Source organism: Echiichthys vipera (assembly GCF_963691815.1).
Source record: "Echiichthys vipera genome assembly, chromosome: 7".
In the NCBI taxonomy this organism is placed as follows: domain Eukaryota; kingdom Metazoa; phylum Chordata; class Actinopteri; order Perciformes; family Trachinidae; genus Echiichthys; species Echiichthys vipera.
The window spans coordinates 10,728,740-10,756,344 of record NC_139832.1 but is presented as its reverse complement, the minus strand read 5'-3'; the positions used below and the strand labels follow the sequence as shown (position 1 = coordinate 10,756,344).

The 27,605-nt window shown below is 39.9% G+C and overlaps 2 protein-coding genes across 3 annotated transcripts; one reads left to right on the top strand and one right to left on the bottom strand.

The window, feature by feature from the left end:
- The first annotated feature begins 254 nt into the window (after positions 1–254).
- Positions 255–21,625, top strand: b4galnt3b (beta-1,4-N-acetyl-galactosaminyl transferase 3b). The gene is made up of 20 exons (XM_083916544.1): positions 255–709; positions 7,236–7,291; positions 7,413–7,496; positions 9,848–9,943; positions 10,515–10,605; positions 10,724–10,824; positions 10,923–10,990; positions 12,343–12,421; positions 12,894–12,960; positions 13,185–13,319; positions 13,473–13,582; positions 14,519–14,619; positions 14,976–15,043; positions 15,131–16,346; positions 16,727–16,986; positions 17,841–17,994; positions 18,198–18,270; positions 18,373–18,526; positions 19,005–19,131; positions 19,678–21,625. The coding sequence occupies exons 1-20, from the start codon at positions 574–576 to the stop codon at positions 19,787–19,789; spliced, it is 3,288 nt and encodes a 1,095-aa protein (XP_083772670.1). The 5' UTR covers positions 255–573; the 3' UTR covers positions 19,790–21,625.
- A 460-nt stretch (positions 21,626–22,085) lies between these two features.
- On the bottom strand, positions 22,086–25,315 carry tnni1c (troponin I, skeletal, slow c). 2 transcript variants are annotated; one of them, XM_083917133.1, is made up of 7 exons: positions 25,188–25,315; positions 24,861–24,908; positions 24,398–24,439; positions 23,796–23,927; positions 23,602–23,691; positions 23,316–23,498; positions 22,086–23,226 (listed from the first exon to the last, which is right to left on the bottom strand). In XM_083917133.1, the coding sequence occupies exons 4-7, from the start codon at positions 23,820–23,822 to the stop codon at positions 23,140–23,142; spliced, it is 387 nt and encodes a 128-aa protein (XP_083773259.1). In that variant the 5' UTR covers positions 23,823–23,927; positions 24,398–24,439; positions 24,861–24,908; positions 25,188–25,315; the 3' UTR covers positions 22,086–23,139. The 2 variants fall into 2 exon arrangements, with proteins under 2 accessions (XP_083773259.1, XP_083773260.1); XM_083917134.1 differs by having other exon boundaries at positions 24,870–24,908.
- Between the last annotated feature and the right edge of the window lie 2,290 nt (positions 25,316–27,605).

Below are 27,605 nucleotides of genomic sequence, written 5' to 3'. Positions count from 1 at the left end.
GGACCCCCTGTTGAATATCTCCGCACTATGCTATAAATACAAATGAAACATACTATTGGTAATATACACTGAACTGAAGACATTTAACCACGACAAATAGGTTTCGCCACTGTCATGCTTTTACTTTGAAGGCACAGCTAGCTCCGCTTTTGTTTTTTTCAGGCATGTTCAGCTTCGTCTTCACGAAGTTGAGTGGAGTAAATGAGATTTCACACTGTTCACTCCGTTGTGTGTGCGGGCTTTGTGTGCTCCGGACTGGCAGGAGCAGAGGAGCAGAGGTCGGGACCGCAGAACAGAAAGTCCTCCTGAGGGCTTTTAGATGACCGAGCGTGCTCAGTGTAGGTTATCGACTACCACGGCAGGTCATGGTGGGAATTTTCGCGGGATGATGAGAGCCACCAGGGGCCGTGCGTGCTTGGAATATCCAGGGCGCCGGTAGTGCGCACCCACTGGGAGCAGTAGCGCTGGGTGGCAGGCGGGCGGACGGACGGTGGGGTCGGTTCCCCCCCTGATGACAAAGCGGCTAACCCCACCGATGACCAACTCGGGAGGAGCTTTCGTCCGAGAGCAAAGATGATCGCGGTGTTTCTCCCCTTGAAGAAACTGAGGCGCAATGGCAAATATCTTCTTTTCGGGGCGATCCTGTTGGTCGGACTTGTGGCCGTCTACCATGAGATGGTTGCTGCAAAAGCATGGAGCAGTGATACCAGTAAGTCTGTTGCTGCTGCCACTCCACACTCTGTTACGACAGGTCTTACTCAACAAGTGTTGTCCTCTAAACTTTGTTATACGCTAATGCATCCTTTACACTGCGCCTAGATCTAATAAACAACCTGTAACTGATACATGGAAAGTGAGCATGTGAAAAAACAAACATGCAAGAAGCTTGCAGAATGATTAGACTGCAGCAAAGCAGCTATAGGTAAAAACAATTGTGCAACATCCTAAGAAACGATGCAGCATAGGGTAACAATAACTTCCTTAGTTGAGGTGTTCACTTTTTCTTGAGTTTACTTTATTTCCACTCATTTCCCTGGCTCATCTTTGAAGCTGTACTTTTATAGTGACGTTGATATGACTGCATTGTTTTCCAAGCTGATTCTGACATGTTCTTAATTAACTCAATTTCTAAATATGGAGTAGCCCCAATATTAAAATCATCCTACAATAAACATTAAATGCAGCCAATTGCCATACAACAAAGTGCAGCTGCATAAATGACCAGAGAGTTGAATCATCACTCTGACACAGCAATAATCAGAATATGTTTAATGCTGTGTTGTGTAGCCAAAGACAATTTTGACGTGGACCATTCAGTTGTAATTAACTACTTGAAATTCCCAAAAGTGCTATTTATTGGATGAATTTAAGTGGCTTGCAATATAAGGCTTTCCGCCCACTGCTTGTCAAATTCCACAAAGTTAAATATGTTTAGATAACTGTCAATGTAATATGAAGTCCCGCCGATATTCTGTCGAAGTCTGCATGTGAGCATTAACGGGAATGTATTTTGCACCAACCTTTACTTTTCATGAATCGTGCTGGATGTATTTGCATAGGAAACATGAGCCAACAGCAGGTGAGACAACAGGTCGTTTAAAGAGATGGAGCAATGTGTGTGCGTGTGTGTGCGTGTGTGTGCATGTGTGTGTGTGTGTGTGTGTGTGTGTGTGTGAGCTCGAAAAGGAGGGAGTTGGGGGGGATGGGGAGGTCGGATTGCAGGTTTACACTTAGAAGGAAGTCTCATTTCACACTGAGCAATCAAACATCCTGCCCCTTACCTTAGTGACACCTCAGCTTACCATCTGTTGCACTGCATTCACACCCAAGTATAACTCCAGGATGTCACCGCCCCTGGCATCATGGATGGAGATGAAAACAGTGCAAATATTCAGGTTGGTGTGTACCCACGAGAGAGATGTAACAACATATGAAACACACAACTTGAACAAAGCCTGACATGTAAACACATGCCTATGACATTACAGAGTGCACCTATCTGTACATTCCTGGGTTGTAGCCCCATCGACACAATGGGACTTCTGTCAAGGGAACGATCCCATTTAGGCTTCAAACAGAGCTGAAAGAGCAATTTAAAGATCTAAATGTGTAAAAGAATAATGGCAGGTGGGATTTGACACATACGGGTATGCTGTCAGCATTGTTACAGACATTTTTTTTAATCTGAAGTGTGAAAGCTAGATGGATGTCACATTTGAGTCATTAACCTTTTTGTAAATTATATGATTGAAAAAATGTTACAGTACAGTTTTACGGGACACATGGTACTAAAAAAGTGATTCTAGGGCTAAACAATAATTAACTTTGATAATTAACCGTCTTCCAATGGAATCGTATCATATGTCGAGATATCATGACACACTATACTGTCTAAATTGAATGCAACAAGCACACTAACTCCAATTTCTCTGAAAATCTGATGTGAAATATTTTGAGGGACATTCGAAGATTGCGTTTTTTTTTTTTACATCATCACACTATTTGTGTGTTAACACTGTCCGGGTAAAGCTGGATTTTCACTTGAAACTGTTCATTTTGCACGAAAGTTGTTGATAAAAAAAGGGAAAATTCTCTTATAGTCGGCATTTGTTAAGTATTTAATGACACGCAGTATATAGGGATAGGGCTGGTTGGACAAAATCTTCTAAGCGATTACACGTAACAAAAGTTTCTCTTGTTAAATTATAACCAGTCACAAGCTCTGAGACTGAAGTAATGTAGATTGGGATTAAAAGGACTGCAACTTGATACAAGGAAGAGGTGCCCAATATTTCACTCATGCGTGATAAACTCCTGCTTTCTAGAGATGCCCTTGTTACATGACATTTTAAGAGTACATTGCATGGACCAATGCTATGTTCCAGTCTTTACCGCCTAAGCGCTTGTTACGCCTGTTCATACTTTTATTCTGTCAAAACTGTGCTTTTTGAAAATGCCGGTATAAAATGCAAAATTACTGGACTTTTAGATTAAAATGAAGCGCTCCTTATATCCATCCAAATATAACCCTTGATGTTTTTTTTTTTGTTGATATAGCAGCAGTTTTAAAACCTTTACCACCCCAAAACATCACACATAAACAAGAAACAGCTGTCTGTGTTACATATGGCGATCCAGTCAACAGATCTTTCTCAAGACATCCCAAAGTATAATGACACCTTTACACACAAGCTCTGATTAAATAATGGTTTTTCATTAAGCGCCAACTATTTACATTTGAAATGTTTCAATCTGGAAAGTCAGAGATCCAGTTCCCTAAGCCAACAATCAGGTCCAGATACAGATTGGCATCAATCATGTTTAGAAAAACTGGCTTTAAGCTTTAAACTGTTCATAAGTGCCACTGCTGGTCTAAACCCGTTATCTCTGTACCTCGTGCACACACCAGTATCCTACAATTGTCCTGTGTGAAGCTTTTAATATAAAATGAAGAGAATTAAGAAAAAAATGTCAATACATCTGTCTGTTGCATCTTACACTTTTAGTATAGGGCCCCTCAGAGTATCTAGAGTATTTATTTTAGCTACTAATGCTCATTGTTAGGATTTCCTCTTGTCCAGAAACACTGGATATCATCACCTCCAAACTGTAGAGAAGAAACTGAAAGATTGTCGGCACAGGTTAGAACAGGAGTTCTCTTATGCCAGGCTCTGCTGATATGAGTCAGGTTGTTTTTCCCACATGCAGGTCACACAGGCACTTAAGAACATAGATAACGTATGAAGTGCTGTGGTTAATAAGTGTCCCAATGGAGAAATGGCTGCCTGTGTGGGCGGGTGATGTTTTTATTTGGGGATGGTGATCCTCTCTACTCTTCTCTCATATCTTTAAATAATCCTTTTCAGAGAAGGAAAAGTTGTTGTTGAGTTAATAGAATTAATAGTAAGAGTACTTTACACCAGCCTCTCTCTAATGACTCTCATCTTTTCAGACATGCCTACTCCCTTTAATTTATTTTGCTCTGATAAGACGGGAATGACATCGCCCTTATCTCTTTGTTTCTATTATTATTAAATAGTTTTATTGTCTGATTCTATTTCTGCTTTTATGACTGTGAGTGTTATTATTGTTTGTTTTTGTAAGGTGGCCTTGAGTGTTCAGAAAGGCGCCCATAAATAAAATGAGTTATTATTAATGCTTATGAGCAAAGTAGAGTACGCTTTATTTTCCCTGAGGCTGAATTTGTCTTTGGCACAGTGGCAGTGCTACAGTCCGTTGCTCCACATCAAAAACCTCTCAAATAGAGCTGGAACGATTACGACTAATCGATTAGTTGATTGACAGTAAAATAACCAACAACTATTTTGATAATCGATTAATCATTTCCATGCAAAAACGGCAGAATGGCAGTTTTCAGCCTCTCAGATATGGAAATTTCCTGATTTTTCTCTGTTTTATCTAATATTATACTGAATATATTTGGTCTTGAGTTGACAAAACAAGGACATTTTATAGACCAAACAATTTATCGATTAATTGAGAACAAAATTGGCAGATTAATCCACAATGAAAATAAAAAGCCCTACTCATGAAAACATCTTAAAACACAAGACATTTTACTCTCTGACATTGACAATATGGCAGCGTAAAAAAGTGCTAAAGTGCTTTTATTATTTATTTTATTATTATATTTAAAGTGTATTTATTGCAGCAGCTTGATGGAGGCTGGAATAAACAATAGCTTCAAGCTGTTTGATTTGCACTTTGGCACACAGCGTCTTCTTCTTGATGGCAGAGTTTCGTATTCAGAGAAGAATACTTCTTACATGACTGCCTGCCTGCTCGTTCAGGCTCTGTATTGGCTCATATTCTTACTTCCCCATTACCTTCTAGAGCTGTTTTGTGTATACTGCAAGCCTGCTTTACAGTTACACTGTTGTTTTTACCTCGTGAGTCTTTGTGCGTATGTCACCATGACAAAATGATCTATTGTAGCACGGTGGTTTTGAGTACTTTGCCAGTTCATATTTGTTTATATGTCTTACTGTCTGCAGCCAGATTTTGTCACAGAGATAACATCAAAACCGTGCAAGATGCAGTCAAAATAAAGTCCAGTTGGAAGACATTACACAGACAAAAATGTACTTTAGTAAAAGTTGAAGTTCCACATTAACCCTTCTACTTAAGTAAAGGTAAGAAAGGAGCCTACTTGCTTTAAAATACACTTAAAGTATTAAAAGTAAAGGTACTGGTCTGTGTATTCCCTAATGCAATGGTCTCTAATATTGAGGTAAGTGTGACCACTGTATGTATATTTTGTAAATACAAAAAAATAGTACAGGTTGTGTCATTTGAATAAGAATGCTGCAGATGATAACACCAAGATCATGACAAACAATCCCATATCAATTATTTGGAAGCTTATGTTCTGTTTACCCGTGGACAGTTCAGACTCGGATTCATGATTCTGTGTCTTTCAGTGGTGACCTGCAGAGTCAGCATTTTGCTTAAAATAACACCAAAGCCAGTATCTTGTGTTCTCGAGGGCCACAAAGAAGGCACCGGAATCTCCCTGAATCCTTTTTAGACCCAGTTCTCTCAAATATCTCTTTTAATTGAGACCATGGGTGATGAATGTCTGGCTCAGCCTCAGTTTCGGTGGTAGCCTCCCCTGTATCCACTTTCGGTGTGTTCACCGTTGAGTGAAGGCACTCTCCGCTCGTTGAAGAAGGGACACGACCTGCGACTGCCGGCTCTGATTGGTTCCAATTCCTTTCCTGCTATTGGTTACGTTTCATTTAGGAAAAAAAACAGCAATGTAACTTTGTAACGCAACCCATAGTAGAAAGTATAGATATTTGCTCTTAGATGTAGTGGAGTAAAAGTCATCCAACTAAATCTACCTAAGTAAAGTACAGATACATGAAGAAAGTACTTAAGTACAGTAATGAAGAACGTAGAACAAGTAGAAACAACTATTTGGCTGCATCAGGAGAGTAGATATGTCAAAATAGACTCCAGAGACCACACAGTCACATTAATAGAATAGCCACAGTAATATATCTTCAGTCTGTTGATTTGTGTGCCCTATTTGAAAGCCTGCAAAGCCCTGCAACAATTTTGTTCCTATAAACTAGAAACATTTCAACTTTGAATCCTTGGATTTCTCCAAACACAGTTCTGACAGTCGTTTTGAAATAACTGAATGTGATGGTAGAATAAAATATTTAAAAACGCACTAGAGAAATCCACTATAAGTGCTGTAGTGAATATTGTGACAACAAGGCAACAGAACGAGTGTAAAGTAGGAAGACTGGGTACAGATGAAGAAAAAACTATCCCTCCCTTGCTTTTCTTAACCACTACTCTAGAATTACGTGTGTTGCCAAAATTGGCCCACATGTCTCAAGGGTGTGTGTTTGGAGATCTCCACCCTGGTGATAATGACAGACTCCGAGTCCAAAGCACTGTAACCCCAATTCACTCACTGACACCACAAGCTTATAAAAAACCCAAACACTGTGGTCCTCCTTTTAAAATACACACTGCTGCCCTATAATTTGAAAGATGATGAAGGAATAATATTTCTGCATCTGCTCCGCCTGAGTGCCAGAGCAGCTCATTGAAGGCCGTGAGTAAGATGAGTTACATTCAGAGAGCTACATTCAGTGAATTGGAACAGGGAGTGGGTGGGACTCCATTGGGACACTGGGCTCCATTGTGCAACACAAGCCCGCAAGAAATGGATAAAAAAGCATTTAAACTGGAAATCTGGTACCATCTGAAGTAGGGCTGCGGAGTGTCGTCATCCAGATATCAACCTGTGCAAGGAACACATAGCGAAAGACTGAGATACATTACTAAAAAAACACTCGTTACTATCACATCTTTTATCTTTTAACTAACAAATTAGTTAAAAGAGAGAATCAACAAGATAAATGCACTTTCAAATCTGACTAACTAATGTAACTATGTTTTTTAGCAGCACTTTATGAGATCCGGCTTAACTATTACAAGAGTTTGTCATTCATTCATGCACATATGCTTCTTCCTCTCCACGCCCTCGCTGTGTACATTATCAGATTTTCCTATGCCACCGACCAACTATGATAAATAGACATGCTATTTCTGGATTTGAATACATTTGGTTTGATGCAAAATCAGAACTACTAACACTTCCCGGTGACACTGTCAGTGTTGCCTATCTGTACACAGTCTGTGCATATTTCCTGTCATTCCTGCACTGCTCTGATTGTTTTCACCCACTTCCACAGGTATGAATCCGGACGCTGACAGCAGCAGCTGGAGGAGAGTCATGTTTGACGAAAGGGTAAGGACAGTGAATGGAAAAAGAAGTGGTAATAGAAAATACAGTCATGTTAGGGTGTGTGTTTGTGCAGGGAAGGGTGGAGGAAACCAAGCTTAGGCTTTAATAAGCGTGTTTTTTCCAGGTCAGAGGGGACCATCAACCAGACTCTGTGGAGGATATAGCAGCTTGGAGGTCCAGCTTCACTCCACAAACCTGGAAACCAGAGGTGTGTGTGTGTGTGTGGGTGCGTGTGTTTGTCTCACCTCTTTCGAACTCTGAATAACCTGCCCAGGCGTGCCCAATTCCCTCCCACCTCAGTGCATTTGCCACTGTGTACAGTATGTTTCCTGCAGCAGAGTGTGCTTCGGCAGCTCCCTTTGCTCTCATCATGTTTCCACTATATTAAGCAGTGCTGTGCGTTGGCCAGTTGCTTGCACCTCATGTTTCATGTTTGTGAGAAGCTGTTGCTGTGTCTGGCTCTTCAGACCAGCGTGAGCTATCTTTGCTTTAGCATTGTGATAGTCCCAGTGTTCATGTTTTGCGTGGGTGCCCTCTTAGTCATTGATTGGATGTTGTTAATGCTCTAAAATGAATTGGCAGACCTGCTGCTTTACAAACTGTCACAGTGCTGCATCAGAACAATATAAACAATTTGCCAACTGCCTGTTCTTTATCAGTCATGTGCACAACAATTACAGAAGTATTCGTTGGCAATGGCAATCTGAGGCCTCAGGCACCCTCCGACAATGCTCATAAAATAACTATAAAAAGGAAATCTTTCAATTGATGTACTGGTTATTCCAGGGTAGGGCTGGGAGATATGAACAAAAATCTGGATAGCAGCATTTCTTTAAGATTCTGGTGGTTTCACTGTTTATCATGTTTTTATTCCTTCTTTGCATGCCTGGGCCTTATTATTTGTACATTCATTTATAAAGATATGCCGTTAGGTGGTGTTATTTAGTAAATGTACAATTATCAGTCTTACAAATTGTTAATATGTCAAAGGTTGATGTTTGCCATGATGTTTTGCAGTGATAGAGAGTTAGTTGTGAGTTATTAGTTGAAATTCCTCCCAACTGTGAAGCTGTAACTCTGGGATACAACAATAACAGTTTAGAAGTCCATGAAATGGCACAACTTTCACAGATTTTGCCCTCTGCTGATTGGCGAGGGAAGGAAAGAGAAAAAAGTGAAGCAGAGCCATGGGTGAAATAAAATAAGATTGAGCTTGACAGCAAACGAGCTTCTCAGACTTCCAGTCGAGTGGCCTTTGATCACAGAAATGAAAACAGAGGAAAAGAGGCCTGTTAAATCATTACAAGCAGCACTGAGCCTGTGAAGTGCTTTGAGTTATTATTTTACAGCCAAACCCCAGAGCCTGGGTCACGCTGAGATTTAACTAACTATGCTGATGACAACAGAGCCTTTAGGTTGACCACTAATGAAATTTGATGAAGTACTGGCCTGCTAATACTAAGACTTTGGCCCTTACCTGCATCATTCTGCCCCATGTGCTGAAATCAGCACTCACATATCAGATAACATGGCCTCTTTGGCAGGTGTTGCATTAGGTGTATGTTTACAGGACATCTGGGCCTCTGCTGAAACTTGACTGCTTCTTCATTTACTTCCGTGTGTTTCAGTGTTTCCTTTGGACTGTCACTGAGGCGATTAGAGCTGTTTGCAATGTCACGTAATTCCTTTGATCCACCCCTCTACCTGAGCATATATATGTATATAACTTATAAAGGATCATCCAACTGGCGGCCGACAGCTAAATTTTAAAACCTGAAGGAAATAAAATCACATTAATAGGTGATATTTTGCCACTATAAATCCTTCAAAGCCAGAAGATGCACACTAGTGCTGTCAATCACATCATGCATTATTGATGAGCAAGCCCTGTCGCTGTTGTCGCAGGCTAGTAGCTATAGTCGTCCACGCAGGGGACTGAGATAGCTGTTTAAAATAAGTGAAATCGAGGATGGAGAGGAAGAAAGAAAACAAGGAAGATAGTTAAAAGGAAATGCTGTGATATAGCAAAAAAAGCAAAAATGTGCAAAGACTCGCTTCCTAACCACCTATACTAACCGTAACTGGATTTTGTTTTTTTTCTACACAGCATTGAGAATGGGTTTCTATGAAGATTATTTGTATTTCTTTTATGTAATATGAGTAGGAAATTTTCTTCACTACCAATTTTCTCCACTAAAATTTGGGTGAAGCCAGACATCTTGGAGCTGGATAATTTAAAGCATGGGCAAATAAATAAAAACCAAAACTGTGTGCATGGCTAGATACCACTAGAGGTAATAAAGTTTTATAATTTGGGTGAACCATATCTCTAAATAACTCTTGTCTGTACACAGGAAGTGGGGTGGATAGGAGGAATCAGTTGAAACAAGTAGTCCTGTCATTGTATTGTCAAGTGGTATCTAAGGAAGTCTGTATTTGTTGGTTTTAGTTTGCGGACTACTGAGGCCAGATGGTTAATTGTCCCACTGCTGACTGACTGCAGCACAAACACCCATGTGTTCCTCAACATCGTCCTCACTCTCTCTCTACTTCCTGCAGCATAAGGGACAGGCCAATCTGCATGTCTTTGAGGACTGGTGTGGCAGTACTTCAGCTGACCTCCGCAAGAACCTGCACTATCCTCTATATCCTCATGTGAGCCAAACCTTTATCTTCTGAGTTTCCATTCATTTTGTTCAATTGATCATTTACACTTTTAGCCAGGCTAGCAACATAACTCTGACTCTGACTCTAAAATCTCTCAGTAACTACATATATATGAGAGGTGAAACATCTTCCTAGAAAAATAACCAAGTCCAGTTGCTTTTGACTGAAATTGCTTTGGGGATAACGATGACCTGGACAAATGAGAACATTCACAGGCTGCATACATACAGTACATATGGTATTGCCATGACATTTTGTACAGACATTAATGGTGCAAAGACATCGCTGCACACACTCTGACACAAGCACAGTTACACACACACACACACACACACACACACACACACACACACACACACACACACACACACACACACACACACACACACACACACACACACACACACACACACACACACACACACACACACACACACACACACTGTTGTTTTCACTCTGAGGTGCATTCTACATGCACGTGCTAGATCCTCATGTCCCTGGGTTCAAGATGTAGTCTCACTTTGAGTAAACATCATGGCTGATTCTCTCACTCTTTCAGTCCAGGACTACAGTGCAGAAGCTTGCCGTCTCTCCTCAGTGGACCAACTATGGGCTCAGGATTTTTGGTTTTCTACATCCATATACTGACGGTACAACATATCCTTTTCTGATCTAGTTCCTGTTTGTTAGTACCTGCATGTAATGCATCTCCCTTTATCTCTTCCTCAATCGGCCTCTTTATCTCGTTTTTTTCTCTTTGTCTGTCAGGAGAGTTTGTGTTTGCTTTGAGCTCTGATGACAACTCTGAATTGTGGCTCAGCACAGATGACTCTCCTCTGAACTTACACTTATTGGCGTGGGTTGGAAAGGTACGCATGTCTGTCATCTTCACAAGGGGCAGAGGGTCATTTCCTCATACTTCATACTGTCTATAAAATGTGTTTGCATGTGGCCTTTCTTTTTCTAGACTGGCACAGAGTGGACAGCCCCGGGAGAATTTGAGAAGTATGCCAGTCAGACATCCAAACCAGTTTGGTGAGTTTGCACAAGACTAGATTTTCAGACCAACCACTAACGTCAACAGTGTGAGTAGATGAACGTACAGTATTGTTGTATAGAGCCGTCATTGACCCAGTTCAGAGGCTCTCTTTGCCTTAACGCAGAACTCATGAACACTTGTTTTAAAAGCTTAAGTATTTTTACATCAAGATTGTATGGGTGTGGTGTGATCAGATTTAACCAAAAGTGGCATCTGCCTCAGGCAACATTAACAATAGACTACTGTTGAAATTCTGATCGGTACACTGATATCTGAGACGTTACCTTTGTATATTATCATCCTTCTTATTCAAACCCTTGAGAATGGCACATGTAAAACCACACAGCATTTCCAACCATAATTTCTCAGTACAAATAACCGTTTGAACTGTTTTCATTTTTGCAACTAGATGTCAGGATATTGCAGCCTCTGCTGCATCAGTATTGCCAGTTCTTCTCTTTTCAGTCCACTACCTTTTTGTAAAAGTGCAAAACTAAATTGCAGGAGTAATCACATCAAACCACTGCCTAAAGATAAGCACATCTTATTTGAGAACCCAAGCATGAGCATTTCTATGTAAGAATGTATCTGCTCTTCTGGGAAACCAACCTAGAGTTGTTGATGAAGAAGGCTCAACATGACTCATGTCGTCTAGTTTGCTTGAAAAAAACTAGACTCCTAGCTGTTTCACAGAAATGTTGCTAACATGCTGGAAAGTTTTCTCACGCTGTGTCGGTGTGGCTGACTGTCACTGGACAGGAAATATTGTAGGCTAATGTAGATCAGACACCAACGAGAGAAAATGTAAATATCAGCAATTATGTAAGTTTATGTACACTGTTTGTACTGATTCTGATCATTTGGATTTAAAACTGTGTTTGAATATTAAGACCTACATTAAATCCACAAGAGTGTATTCGTTTATTTTTCAAAATGTCTGTTTTAAGATTCTCAAGGAGGACCAACCCCAGAAAGAACCTATTTAAATATTTAATATCTGCTTGATCAGCCTCAAGAGGCCACACAGAAAAGAGATTGACAAATAGATTTTTATCTGACCGTGGGAGTTTCTGCAGCCTTTATGTAGTCAAGCCAATTTTACTGTCATAGCCAAATATCGCAAATTCCAAGGTTTCCTCAAGGGGCTTCACAATCTGTACAGCTTTCTACTAGACCCTCTATTCTAAAAAGGAAAATCTCAACCAAAAAACTTTAATGGAGACAAAATGGAAGGGGGGCCAACCGGGATCCTGCACTTAAAGCCACATGATTGTATTTATTTTGAGAAACACTTAACGTTGTGACTGATGTGACTAATGTTATGCTGAATCCTTTTACTGCCCGACAGGCTATCTGCTCAGAGGAGGTACTTTTTTGAAGTCATCCACAAGCAGAATGACAGAGGGACGGACCACGTGGAGGTGGCAGTAAGTAGTTGGACTAAGGAGGGGACATAGAAAATGTCCTCCTTATGTCTTTGTCTCATTTTATTGGTTCTAACTCATGTCAGCACATTTTCAGGTGCAAATGATCTGTCAATCATTTTCTTGATTAAGCGATTAGTTGTTTGGTCCAGAAAATGTCGGAAAATGGTGTGACATATCAATCCATTTTTTTAAGCCCAAAGTGATTCTCAAAAGTCTTGTGTTGTCCACAGCCCAAAGATGTTCAGTTAATCGTTATAGAGGGTTAGGGTTAAAACTATTCACATTTAAGAAGCTAAAATCAGAGAATTTGAACATTTTCTCTTTAAAAAAACGACTCAAAACAATGAATTGATTGTCAATTTAGTTGGTGAATAATTTAATAGTTGACAACTAATCGATTAACAGTTGCAGCTCTAAATGTGAGTAATAAAGTGGAAGAGACATGCAGTCCTTTTTGTTGGTTTTCACACAGTGGCAGCTCCTGGACCAAGGCTTAAGGTTCATGGCTATTGAATCCCATCACATCTCCCTCTATGTTAGTAAGTACAATAAAACCCCACACATCATTCCTGCTGCTTAAAAAATCTGCACTCAGTGAATCCTTATTAGTCTAGAGCTCAGGGTGAATGTCCATCACACAGTGTCAAAAATACAGTTTGTCTTTATTCATCTGCAACGGGGCTCAAACCTGCATATTAAGTCAGCAGTTTTGCTGCACAATAACTACAGTCATATTCTAATGTTCTGTGGCTTCGTCCTACAGATGAGTCTGCCTTGTTAATGAGTGACGTAGCCCACATACCACAGACGGCTGCAAGCCACCAGCACACCCCCACAAAACAGCAGAAAGCCGAAGCAGACATACTGAGGGAAGACCCGCGAGACGCTCTCTATCGAGGTGAGAGACGTCTCTCTGTTGCCCTATTTCTTTGCCGCACAGCAGATAAATCACCTCATCCTCCATTTCCTACCATCAGTTGCATAAAGTACTTTTCCTCCTAAATGCACAAAACAATCTAATTTAGAATCTGTGTGTTGTGTTTGTTTGCAGTGCCTTTTATAAACACCAAGTTCCTACAAGGTGTCCTTCCTGACTGCTCGTACAAACCCAGCTACACAATCAAAGACTTTCCTCTCCTCCGCTACCAAGGACTGCAGTTTGTATGTATTTATATAGTTTGTTTAGTTCACTTTCATTTCTACTGGTCGAGCTCCAGTCCACATTTTTCTTCAGAGCTCATCATTCATACACATAAATGTCCTGAATACAGTGTTGGGATAGTTAATGCTGCTCCAGAGTGATACAGGAAGTTATTTCCAATCTTGCATGACCCTCTCATATTTGATGTTTTTAATGTGTTCCTGTTGTGCTGAGCAGTGTTTCCTGTTTAAATAGTCTAAATTATGCCAGTGTACATAATGCCCTCTGAAGACCAGTTTGAAGGGAATCAAGCCGTGCCGCACTAAAGAGAAAAAAAACCCTGTAGATTCTACAACCTCAATCTCATTATTCGTTGCTTTGTGCTGACTTCCTGAAGTCTCTGCTGGTTGCCTAGCAACCTTCTAGTGACAGCAAGACTCCAGGATGTCGCTGCCCTGCCCCAAGAAATAGTCCTGCACAAATTCTGTGTTTACAATTGGGATTTTTGTATGTACTAAACAAATCTCAGGGTTTTTTTCGGCCACGGACTCCTTACAAGTTAGAGGATATACCGAGGACCCACTGATGTGTGACTCTTTACACTTCTTTTTGTTTTCCCAAATATTTTTTGAGCAGATATATTTGACATACATTCCACCTATGCAATTAAGACTAATTTTCACTTTTTTTCCCACATGCATTAGAGTCATCAGGAAATAAAATAAAATAATTGACGATTAATAAAGATTAATTAACGATTAATTAACAATTATCTAAATACAGAAAGGTTACAAAAATATAGATTTAATAATAACAAAAAAAGTAAACTCTGCACATACCTACAGTATTTGATCCCTGTGGACGGGGGTCGGACAACCATTATTTAACAAGACATAATTACTCAGCAGCCAGCTCTCGTAGCTTTAACTGCATGCCATTTCATTTCATCTCCCCAGGTCCACATGTCCTACATCTACCCCAATGACTACACCCGACTTACACACATGGAGACAGAGAACAGCTGCTTCTACCCCGAAAGCCCCTACTACATGAAGATGTAAGACACCAGGGATAAACATGACAAATAAATTATAGATCCATACATACAGTAGTACGATTATTGAGGTGTTCATTACTTAATGAAAAGGCATACAGTAGGACCATAAACTGTATAAAAAAGGGTAGGACCGAGTACAGCTAGAAGAAGGTTTACAGCATCACCAACAGAGGGTGCTGTACCCCTCAATCAACTGAGAATCTTTTCACAGTGGAAGATGAAAATGTTGTGTTTTATTTTTGAGATACTGTAGAGTGAGAGTCCCATCTGAGAACTAATTTGTGATCTTAACGTTACCTCAGGCTAATTAAGTTCTTTTAAATATTTGCATTACTGTGTGTTTCTCTTTCCTATAGGTTTGGTTTCTCTAGATATATGAGACTAGACCGTCCTGATATGCAGGAAGTAGCAAACGCAGGACGAGGTACTTTGTACTTTTCTTTACTTAAAGAAAGAAAAAAAATGTTTTGTTTATTGCCAGCTTACAGATAACACTCTCCTTTTCTGTTAGATTTTGGTTTCCAGAGGAGGAAATCTGTGCTACATGAGGAGGATGAGTTTGACAGTGAGGCCTATCAAAGAGAAAAGGAAGCCAGGCCGGACCAGGTGGATAATGCCCTTTTTCCAGACTATGGTGATGATTTTGATGATTATACTCAGAGACGCAGGCGCAAACTCTTCTCCTATGTCGCGCACAAAAGTAACGACACGCGGGAGAACGCCTCGGACACAAGACTACAGAAAGACAAGTTGCAGAGGAGGCAAGGGAAAGACAGCGTCCCACAGCCTGAGTCACAGAAACCAGCTAAGCCTCTGCAGTCAACACAAGCAGCAAGACTTTACCCAGCCCTGCAACAGAACAGGACAGGGTTAAAGATGGAGGGCCGGGTTGAAAAAGCAGAACAGATAAAACCGAAAAGAAAATCAAGACCAGTTAAGAGACAAAAGCCCAAATCAGTAGAGAACGCTGTAAGACCAGTGAACAGAGAGCAGCTTAAAGCAAAGGAAGGACCAGCAGTCCCGTCAGAGCAGCTCAATCCTAAACAGCCACCTATCCAGAGGTCCAGCAAAATGAACCATACCAAAATCCAGAGACTCAAAGACTCAAAACTTCAACCCTCAGAGAAGGATCCTCCGCTGCCTGAAAAACCCACAGTGGCCAGGAAACGGAGGTCTGAAATGAAGCTCCAGCCAGCCACCACAAAGCCTTTTACTCCCCCCAAGAGAGACATGGACCTCCCTGTTGTAAGGCTAAATCAGAGGGATGCAGACACCAAAAAACGCCTTAGGGATAAAGAGATAGAGATGAAAATGTCCCTACAGGATCTAGAAAATAGCATCCACAGAGCAAAGATGATTGCTAAAGACAAAACGGACAAAAAGCTGTCGGATATGAAAGAAGTGGTGGACCAAGCAGGGGAGGAAGACATGGTTCATAACAGGGCTGTGGGTCCGAGAGCTGCCAGGGAGGGTGAGAGAGACTCTCTGTGGGGACCAGGGGGAGACTTTGAAGGTGCAGATGACGAGGACCTTACCCCTGCGCCGGTGTTCGACGCTGAGGTCAACTGGAGCCAAACCTTCCAGGTCAGCCACCTGGACCTTCAAGCGCAGCGATCAGACTGGATCGACCTGCGCTGCAACGTCTCAGGCAACCTGCTTCTCCACTCCAGCGAAGCTCTGCCCATCGTTAGGGCTTTCATGGACCAACTTAACGAAAAGCACCATGGGTAAGTACTGTATTTGTATATGCACCTGTGACTGTGTGTTACTTGAACCATGAGATGCATTTATGGCAGAAATCAGCCTCATTTTAATGAGTTTTTCCGTAACAAGATATCTAAAATGGTTAAAAATTACAGATTTATTGGTAATCCAGTATTTCAGTAAAAGACACAAAGATCAGGGCAAAGTCTTATAAAATAAACATAGTTTTGTGGAGCAGATAGGATCATGTTTTTATGTTTTTGATTCTTGCAATAACACGAGATCATGCGAGAATCACGTTCACATTTCACCATCTGACAGGTCAGGTAAATCAACTGTAATTTAATTTATAAATCTGAAGCACATTTCACCATGTTTTTTATAATTCTCTCTGTCCTTGCAGACGTTTCACGTTGGTGCGTGTGGTTAATGTGGTAAAACGCATGGACGGGGTCCAGGGCAGCCGCTACCTTGTGGAGCTGGAGCTGAAAGATGAGAACAGCCAGCTGCTGCGTCTGTCGTCCTACATCTACACTCTGATTCGCCACAGCAGGCAGCGCAGCAAGGACTTCAGCTTCCAGCGACCGAAACCTCAGCTGGTGCTGTGTAACCCGGTGGGCTTCCGCTGGAATCCTGTTGCCACCGTGCACTTCATTGTACCGGGTACGTCCACTTTTAACCATGCTCACCACAGCCATTACATTAAACGGCTCCTTTGGTTTCTTTGTCCTGTGCTGTTTCAACTTTTGCTATTCACAAAAAAAAATCAAGGTTCTCAGGTGTTAAAATTCAGATATTACCGATAATAAAAAAAATACCTCAATATGTCAGCATTTACTTCTTAGACTAGATCTCCTGTAGAAGATGTAATACCGACATTAAAAGGCATGTCCCGACCACAGAATCCTTGTCAATATTTTATTACTCGAAGGAAAGGCCTACATTATACCTTTTTTGTTGTATTATGTAGTATGATTGTCACATTCAAAGATGTATAAAGACTTTTGACTAAAAAAATTGGTAGGGATCCACAGCAGTCAGTCTCTGAATAAGGAAGCAAGAATAAGGAAAGTCCTCATGAGACAAAATCTTTAAAGTGAAATGTCAGAAAGGAAAGCCTACTGGTTTGCACCCTGGTTATAGCATCAAGTGAAAGGACTGTTGTGTTCAGTGTAAAACAATATTAATGCAAATCTGACACTGATGTTAAAATAATAGTCTTTATGAAAAATTCCCTTTCACAGGAGTTTAAGAGTCAGTGAAGTTAACATTGAAATACTGATTAAAATTCCAATCCTCCATTTTTTAAGGATGCATTGCGCCTCAATGACTTGATGCTCACAAAGGGAAGATAAATGGAGCGCAGCAATGTTTCCAAATTTTGTCTAATGAATAAACGTAATGTCAAGATGTGATAGTTTTACTCTGTAAATATTTTTCTTCTCGATGTTTTCCCTCTTTTTGTCTGTTTATGCATTACCTAAAAATAACTGGCCATGTGTCTGTACTATTTCCAGTGAAGAATCAGGCTCGCTGGGTGCAGCAGCTGATTGCAGACATGGAACAACTCTTCAGAGAAACCAGAGATATCAACTTCAATCTCATCATCACTGACTACAACAGCACTGACATGGACGTGAGGAAGGCACTACAGAAATCCTCACTCCCCAGGTGTGTGTGCCTGCGTGTGTGTGTGTGCGTGTGTGTGCATGTGTGTGCGTGTGTGTGTGTGTGTGCGCGCGTGCGTGCATGCGTGTGCGGTGTGTGTGCGTGTGCGCGTGCGTGTGCGCGTGTGCGCGTGTGCGTGTGTGTGCGTGTGTGCGAGATATCTGCTTTTACGTGTGCACTATAATTGTGCCTGTGAAATTTATCAGGTACCAGTATGTGAAGCTGAGCGGAAACTTTGAGCGCTCTGCTGGTCTGCAAGCAGGCATCGACCTTATAACTGTGAGTATTGCATCACTCTGCAATAAAGCTGAAGTCATCGATGTGTCAATAGAAGGCAATAATTCTTCTCTTTTATATATTTCCCTCCTCATTCTCCCTCAGGATGACCACAGCATTGTGTTTCTTTGTGACCTGCACATCCACTTCCCTCCCTCCATCATCGATACCATCAGGAAGCACTGTGTTGAGGGATACATGGCCTTTGCTCCAATAGTCCTGAGACTGGACTGCGGGGCTACACCATTAGATGCCAGAGGTAGACCCACATACGCCATCTTTAATTTTCTTTTCATGTGACCACAGTTCCTTTTGAAGGTTGTAACTTCCTTCTCGTTGCTCTTAAACTTTACCACTTGAGTCATATTTATCAGAATTATTTTTATTGATTGTTCATAACGTTTATGCAGAATCATTTATGTTAGATGTTTTTTGTTGTAATACGCCTGTTGCCCGTTCTCTGTTCTCAAGTCATAAACATAGGAGAGAGAAAATTTAAATACGACTTAGAAAATCCATCACCGGAATTAGTTTTTTCTCATTGTACCTCACAGAGCTTCCGTAGATTTGATATGGTGATAATGATGATGATGATGATGATGATGATATGAAATTTTTAAAAAAGCAATGGTTGCAGTAAGCCACTAAAATAAAAAAAAACATTTTTGCAAGTCTTGATGTAAGCAACATTACATGTAGATCTGAATGACAATGTGGCCATACCATCTGTGTTGCAGGTTACTGGGAGGTCAATGGCTTTGGCCTGCTGGGGATCTATAAGTCAGATCTGGATGCACTGGGAGGAATGAACACCAGGGAATTCACAGACCGCTGGGGAGGGGAAGACTGGGAGCTCCTCGACAGGTTTGTTCCTCGCTTTCTAAACATTTTAAAACGTTTTCTTCAGTCTATTTCCTCTATTTGCAACTTTTGTTCTCATTTAACTTTATAAGAGAAGAGTGGGTAAACACTGACTGTAGCAGATGAAGACATAACAAAAAAACTGTTAATATGAATTGAAGGTTGCGTTGAACATTACAGACAGATTATATATATTATATATTGTTTTTTTATTTCTGTAAAGTAGTGGATTCCAAAGTGGTCGCCTCAGGCTGCATTCACGTCGCTTCTGGCTACTCCGGTGAATCGCTGCAGGGTTGTGCGGCAGTGAGAGTTAAACAGCCTCTTTGTCTGACATCCTGTTGGATGTCAGATTGTTGTTATAATCTCGCCATTTCTGGCTGCCCTTTCGGTTCCGCATTTATCTGCACAGCGACACAGTTCACTGTGTGCCTGTTCTGATTGAGAGTAGGATTATTGTTTCACTTAATATCGACATTCGGGCTTAGAAAGTTTGTGTCCACAACAAAATAAAAATGTAAACATGTCCTCCTCTGCTCACTGCTCCAGGATTCTCCAGGCAGGACTGGAAGTGGAGAGGATCTACTTGAGGAACTTCTTCCACCACTATCACTCCAAACGTGGCATGTGGAACCGGCGGGTGTCGCCTCGCCAAAGTTGACCTCGTCACCTGGCCTGCTGCACCATGACCACGGTTGCCGAGGTTACAACCGCGGCATCCAGAGCACTTTAAGGCTGTAGCCTGATTCCTGCAACATAACCGTAATACCTGCTGACCGACAGAGAGGGTGACATAGGATTGGGTACTGTTGTCATTCATTTCAACTTAAGAGTGGCAGCAGTGATGAGACGATACTACTGAACGGCTCAGAGTTTATTTCACTGGATGTACTGTTGACTACTGCGACGGTACCGGTCGATGAGCACCACTGAGTGTGATATAACAAATGAAGATACAGCTGTGGACCATGCCGCTGACTGAGACCGTGATGATCTGCACTACCGGCTGCAAGTAACTGACTTGATCTAAAGACAAAGCGTAAATCAAATGACACGCTTCAAAGGATGTATTCATCCAGGTGTACTATATCATAAAGATCACGTCTTGCACATGAGTCCCAACTGGAGAAAATAAAATGTTTGTTTTGTTTGTGACAATATGAAATATGTGTTTTGATTGCGTATATGGTAAACACAGCCTTACTTGTCATGTTGTAAATTATAAAAGACTTTATATTTATTTTATCAATGTTTGTAGGATTTTTTTCATTTGAATTCAATTTTATTTCTAGTAACGGACGATAGCATTTCCAAAAAGGTATACCTCCATTTACCTGTTGAGCGCCCTACCCTATTTGTTCTGTTTAAATATTAAATGGGCCTTCTGTTGTGAATGTTATTCAGGTGCCGGGGCCACATATTGCTGTTTTTACAGAGTCAGAAAAAGCCTTAAACTAGAAAAACATGTTATTTTTTCAGTGATTTTCATGTTTTTATCACTTAATTTTGTCAGATAAGAAGAGACAATTATATTTAGGCAGGTATGTTAGTGTTTTGTGTTGCTCAATGCATCACAGATAGTTTTGGTATATGAATAATCAAATACTTGAAACAATGCATTATTGTGAGAATGTATGCCTATTCTCCCTACACTGCCACTTACCAAAGATAATAGTTGAACGTTGAGTAGAATAACTTTAACTTTTTCCTGTGCAGAAAAGTAAAGTAATAAAAAGAAGGGCATTGAAAAGGATGCCTGTGTAAATATAGCATTAAGGGCCATAGTTGTGCTGTAATTTATGTATGTGCAGCCAGGTCGTATTCTTTTATTGAGCTACCTGTTGAATTTAATATTTGTTTTTCAAAGAATTATTGTTTTGATAGCTATCAAAACGCATGTTGTTGTTTTTGGCTCAGTCTATGAAGCTTCCCATTCTAACAGTAGGGAATATTGTCACATCAACACAATAAATAATAGGAAATGTAGTGGGTGGAAAATGACCTTGTGTATTTATCATATTGTTTTATTGTTATTTAAGACAAGACTAATGGCAGCATTTTCCCGATTGTTCACATTCCGTTTTAACAAACTTGTGCCTTTCTTCGTCTTTTGAAATTTGATACATGTTGAACAGTCATGTTTAACAGGCAGTTAAAACACAACACATTCTGCCCCGATGCCAGACTTTGCTGGTGGTTTTGGTTTGAACCACTGCCAAGAACTGTGTGATGTTTTGTTTTTTTACATGTATCAAAGCGTTGAAGCTTTTGAAATGTGGTTTGTGGTTTGGCGAGCATGTTTGATGCTCTCCTCTATACTACTCCTTCATGTCTTTCTTTGTTGTTTTTTAGATATACCTCATCCCTCTCTTTGTGCTGGGAGTTAACATCTGCCTTATTGAACCGTTCTGTTTGAGTCTCTTCTCTCAGGGACAGTTTTATTTTCCATTTTACACTTTGTTGACAAATCTGAAGAATAAATTTCTCTCGCCTTCTATTCCATGACAAAGTGTGATTTTTTTATTTTGTTTTTTTCAGCTGGCTTTAACAGTATGCCTAAAGACATAAAATGGCAAAACAAAACCTACTTTAGCTCATGAAAAGTTATTATTTGTGAAAAAAGCTTTTCAGATACATCATACTGTTGAAATGCCTTCTTGGTCTCTTCTATGTATTGTTTGTTGTATCCCAGTTGTTGGGTTGAAACTTTACATTTGGGGAATTTTCATATTCTGCCTTTATTTGATTGATCATTTTGGCGTCAATACAGTACCATGCAGAAACAAAAGTTATCAAAGTACCGGTCGTGTGCAAAGAATAGCTTGTATTTTGACTACTCATTTTTCAGGGGTTTGTAGCTTTTTATTCATCTTTTCAACTGTAGCATTCACAGCTAATGGTGCAGTAACCAGGCTAATGACCAGGAACAGTATCAGACTTGTGGCTTAAAATGTTAATAACATTTAATAAATGCATATACTGTATATCAATAAATATATAGCACTTTTTCAAAACAGATGTTAGATGGTATTGTAATTTGACACTTTGGCTCAGAGCTAGAGAGGGTTGTCTTTCATTCAAGTAGTGTCAGAAAAGCACACACACACAACCCGATGCCAGTAGAATGGACCCCTACATTATCGCTAGCTCAACAAGACTATTTAAGAGAAACACAAGTCTGAGGAGAGACTGTACAGCTGTGGTGCATGAGGGCCATTTTAAACTTTTACATTGGTAATGAAAATGCTTCACACAGTAGAAATAACAGTCTGATTGTACACTGGCGTCCACAAAGCTACAAACTGTATTTTCACAGATGCTCACAAGCACTCATAAATTCCTTGGAGGCTGCTGACTTCATCACGTCACCCCTCCATCATTCAACCTCCATCTTACTGACACACTCTGATGTCAGTTCAAGGACAGCTACTCTGAGACAGTGAGACGGTGTTTATTGTTTATTATCGGAGAGGAATTCATTCCAGTCAAGCGGAAAGCTAAGTATATCCAGGCTCTGACATAAAATATCTCATACCTTGGCATAGCTTAGCGGAGACACTGTATAGGAAAACAGCTACAATGCCCTTTTCATAACTGTGTCAAGGACAATCTCAAGTGTGTTGCAATTAACAAATGACATTAAATATTGACCTGAATGATTCTTTACAATATTTAAAAGCATAAAGGCTGTAGAAATATTCTGTGCTGCAGTACTAGAGAAGAGGCTACTTTTACACATTTCTTTCAAATCTATTGTGAAAATGTGTAAGTGAAAACAAAAGAGGGAAAATGTACAAATTTATTGTGTTCATTTACACAAAAGCATTATCGGGCATAATATACTGTTTTTTCTCAACAATATTTTACAAACGGTTTACTTAGAACAGAATAAAAACTATTGAAATGTGTGTGACTACACGGCTGCCAAGACAGAGGCAGCATTTTTTTGTTACATTATATATTCATTTTTATCAATTTTACTCGTTTTCATTTGGTTCTTACTCGCTAACATCATGCATCAAACATCTTCTTCCTGCCCTCCATGCCAGACATGGCCTCCACGTTCTTACGCCAGTCACCCACCTCCAGATTCAGCTCCTAGGGTATCAAAACACGCATACAGACCATTAGGTTGTTTTTCTCTTTAAAGATTTTGGATGTCTCTATGTCTGTTTGAGTAGCTGTACCTTCTCTTGTTTGTGGTCCTCTTTCTTTACAGACTTGAGGTTTGCCCTCAGGTCCATGGAGCCCTTGTTTTTGGATCCAAACAGAGCTTTCAGCATCTCATCTGCTGACACTCTTACCTTCCTCAGGGCTGGCTTCTTAAACTTCCCTCCAAGGTCCTGAATCTTGAGATTCAATTCGTTGATCTGGAGATGGTCGAAAACTTAGCCGGTGACTTTTTGTATACTTGATGTACTTCAATTTCAATGCTTTTCATGTAAATCTGGTGGGTCATAGTGCATGACATACATCTCTGTTGTTCTTGATGACTTTAGCCTCAAAGTCGTACCTCTCCTCATCCACCGTATCAATCTTTTCATGCATCTCCCTACAGATTTTCTACAGAACAAAAGCAAACAAATATCCACACGAACAACTCAATGATTATTGTTTTTACATTATCAATCTTGTATGGTTAGTCTTAGGGCCATAACCCCTCTCACCTGCAGATCATCCACGTTTAAACCCATGAACTGCAGCGGTGGAAGTTTCTCTCCCAGGTGACGGACCTTCTCTTCCTCCCTTGCAGCCTTCTCTGCCTCTAGCTCCTCTGTTGCACGAGCCAGCAAGAGGATCTTGATGAGCCAAAGTCAACAAGTGTGTGAAATTTTGATTCATGATCTTCTTTTTAGTTGTCACAGTTAATGCAAAAGTGGTCTCTCATATTAAAGTTCCCATGTTGTGAAAACTCAGATTTTCATGTATTTTTTTAAATATAAAGGAGGTTGAGGTGTTAATCAAAACGCTTAATCCACAGAGAAATGCACGCATCGCATATTCAAAATGTGCCTTTAAACGAGACTTCAGGACTTCCATATGGTGATATCCCAACTGTACTATATAGAGGTAGAAAGTGCCAGTACAGTGCCAGTACAGTCATTCCCCGGCTGCAATGATGGTGCAGAGATGCCGAGGGCGCAGATGCTGAAGTCCCAGACACGTAGTAGAAACCAAAAACACAAGTATGGACCTGTAAATGAGTATTATATGTCCTCTATAATAGATAGGCACAGTTTGTAGGGTAATAAGTTAACACATAGTTTACCTTCAATGATAGCTTGCGGGAGGCTGAAATCTTGGATTTAGGCTGGAGGGAAAAAGAAAGACATATTACACTTGATCTTTTAGCTATAATAATAAAATTTAAACAAAGCTTTTGACATATAAATTGCAAAATCCCTACCCCTCTTTTTGAGGTAGCTGCTCATTTACATGTGACTTTGGCTTACTGTTGATCTTAGCATCACACTACACAGTAACATTTAATGCCTGTATTTAGCTATAAAAGTCAGCATCAACATAATGTATTATAGTTAATATGATAATATACAACTAAACGTGCGTTTTAATCTTTGCATCCAATCTTATCGTGATATTACCCATTTTATCTGTGATATTGTTTTCTTCATCTGCTCAGTCATTAAACATGCAAACCCATAAACTACTTGACAGGTTAGCAAAGTGAAACTATTATGCATAAACACATTGTCAGTTAAAATAAGTACAACCTTCACGACCTTTGCCTCTGTCTTGGGGGCAATGGGGGGTGGCGTGTACTGAGAAGAAAGGAATAAAGACAAGGAGTTTAAAGTACATTAAAGATAAAACACTTACTGTTTTACACTATTATTAAGGTTAGAAAACAGAAATCAGGATAGAAAGACATGCATTCTTTAACTTACATCACTGTGATGGCCACGTGGAGTTTGTTGGACCAGAGAAACACAAGATACACAAGCAAACAAGAGACTATGTTATTATTCCGAGACAAAAATGCTTCATAGGCCAATAAATACTGATAAAAAATGAACTTTTAACCTGTGTGATGACAGAACTTACTCATCAGACATTGTTGCACCTCTGAGAAAGAAATAATTAGAATGAAAAAACAGTCCAAAACAGTCCAAGTCCAATGAAAACTAGAAAATGACACCTACAGGACATGAATCAATGTGAAGAGTGAGAAATCATAATGGTATTTGTATGGTAGTTGGCTTTTATATGTCACGTTTGTGAACCAAAGATCCTCTGTTAAGAAGAACAATCACTCCACTAAATATTCTGGTTTAAATAAAGAAAGGAAAGATGGCCGCTCCCTTCCTTGTGTAGCAGGTTTTATTGAAAATGACGCTTCCTGTCTCTGACAGGAGTCAGTTTGTTATTAGTTTACACACTATTTTTTTTTCAGGAGCATCGTTGGTGCTTTGAAAAAAAGACGTAGTGAGACGTCTTTTCTTTCTCTAACTACCCTAATATCTGGCCTTGAGACAACGCCCACCTCGCAGTCAGAAATTATTGGTGGGTCACAGGGATTAAGGTAGACGTCTGTTTGTTAACTCAACAACTCTGTACTGACTGACGTGATTATCACCTCTGTTGGAAAGGATCATGTCCTTAGTCTGAAACTAAAATGAAGCATGTGCCTGCTGGTCATTGTGTCTCTGAGGGGTACACTTGTGTACTTGTGGTCATGTTTGTATGCTTCAGGGTCGACACACATGAGGAAGGAAAGACAAAACAGACGTGATGGTTCTTTCTGTTTGTGTTGCTCCACAGCAGAGGTCACATTGCTATATTCAATAACCTTTCTGGTGCTATGTCTGTCATCCACACTATGTGCTGCACCCACACAGTCAAAGCATGGTCGGATTAACCTGGCTGTTAGGAGCCCAGGGTGCAAAAAAGCACAGAGCCCACAGCAGAAAGATTCATCATCTGGGAACCATAAATGAGGAATTGTATAGGATAAGCAACCTGCTGCTGTCTCATCTACTGACTATAAACACCTAGCTTTACTGGTTGCTGTTATAGAAATTCTCCAAGTGTCAAATATTCTAGTATCCATAAATAAAATATGTACATAAATATAAGTATCGAAATGTGTGTGTGTTTTATTTGTGACATAATTAAATATGTATATAATGCAGAAAGAAAATATACGATTGATGTTATTTTTTTTCTTCTTTGAGGCACATAGCTGTTAAAGGCTGGAAAGTGTTGACCTTGATGTTGTCCACCTCCTCTGGCATGCTTCATTTCTGTGGGAGTGATGAGATGTTTTGTGGGCCTACAGGAACAACAGTATGTTGTGTTTTAAATAGAGGCAGGTTAAGTGTAGTCCCCCGCTGCAAAAGACAACATACAACACAATGTTTGCACTTATTCTATATATATATTTATATATTGGGATCAACAACGCCCTTATCCATCCTCTGTAATTATTTAACATATTGTAATGAACAATAGGCTAATGTTAAGAAGCTATTTAAGGAAATTGTAACCTTTAAAATGGGTCCAGTTCAGGTGAGAGGAGGTCATTATATTAACACACGCGCGGTCACACATTTGTAACCTAATCTTGAGTGATGACTCCCTCTTCATAGTTCCAGGGATGGCACTGACATTTGTCTTCATAGATACAGACTTAAAATAGCAATCTATGGTCTGTCTTTCCCCACTGGACAAAGGTGACAAGCTGAAGGCTTTGTGATTTAATTCAGACATATCCACCTGGGCTGGCACCCGCTGGGCATTTGAGTATTCTCTGAAACAATATAGCATTGTGGTATTTCTTGACAATAATAAAAAATAAAAAAAATTAATATAAATATATTAGTTTCTGTTACTGTGTAAAAAAATCCCTCTGCAAACTGAAAAATAAACAAAAAATAAATAAAAAAAAGGTAAACAATACCTTGACTGACCAATAACACAACCTATTATAATCTATAAACATAGACATATTTATTTGTTTTTTTTCATTCTTTTTATTGCACAATCAAAAAGGCATACATCATATCCAAGATAATACAAGTTATATACAATATACACAACTGAGTGAGCTCCTAGGCAAAGCTAATTAATTAATTGATTGATTAAATACTAAAATAAAATAAATAAAAATCAGTCAAAATTCAATAAGGTTCCCTACTCTGTCTCCGATTGGTTTACCCTGATATTCCTTTCGTGGATTCAAACTTTTGTTTTTTAAGTACACCTGATACTACTGTAAACCACAAACAAACCTTTTGTTAGAATTATTTTAGGGTCAAGCTGTATTTGCAGGTGACTAAAGATGAAGGCCCAGGTTGTTCAAAGTGCGCATGTCCAAGACAAACCCTTATGCTGCCTTTAAGTAATTTCGGAAAACTGCAATTTTGTAGTACCTAGGTACAACAAAACAGACCACACTACAACACTATCGGCGCTTACTATATTCATATGTGTCTATTTATATATATATATTTCTATAT

Coding starts and splice junctions, on each gene's coding strand:
- b4galnt3b (XM_083916544.1), top strand. CDS start 574: ATGATCGCGGTGTTTCTCCCCTTGAAGAAACTGAGGCGCAATGGCAAA. Junction 13,320..13,472: donor GCGAGACGCTCTCTATCGAG/GTGAGAGACGTC, acceptor GTTTGTTTGCAG/TGCCTTTTATAAACACCAAG. Junction 14,620..14,975: donor AGCCCCTACTACATGAAGAT/GTAAGACACCAG, acceptor TCTTTCCTATAG/GTTTGGTTTCTCTAGATATA.
- tnni1c (XM_083917133.1), bottom strand. CDS start 23,822: ATGGGTTTAAACGTGGATGATCTGCAG. Junction 23,692..23,795: donor TAAACGTGGATGATCTGCAG/GTGAGAGGGGTT, acceptor TTTGTTCTGTAG/AAAATCTGTAGGGAGATGCA. Junction 23,227..23,315: donor AGGACCACAAACAAGAGAAG/GTACAGCTACTC, acceptor TTGATACCCTAG/GAGCTGAATCTGGAGGTGGG.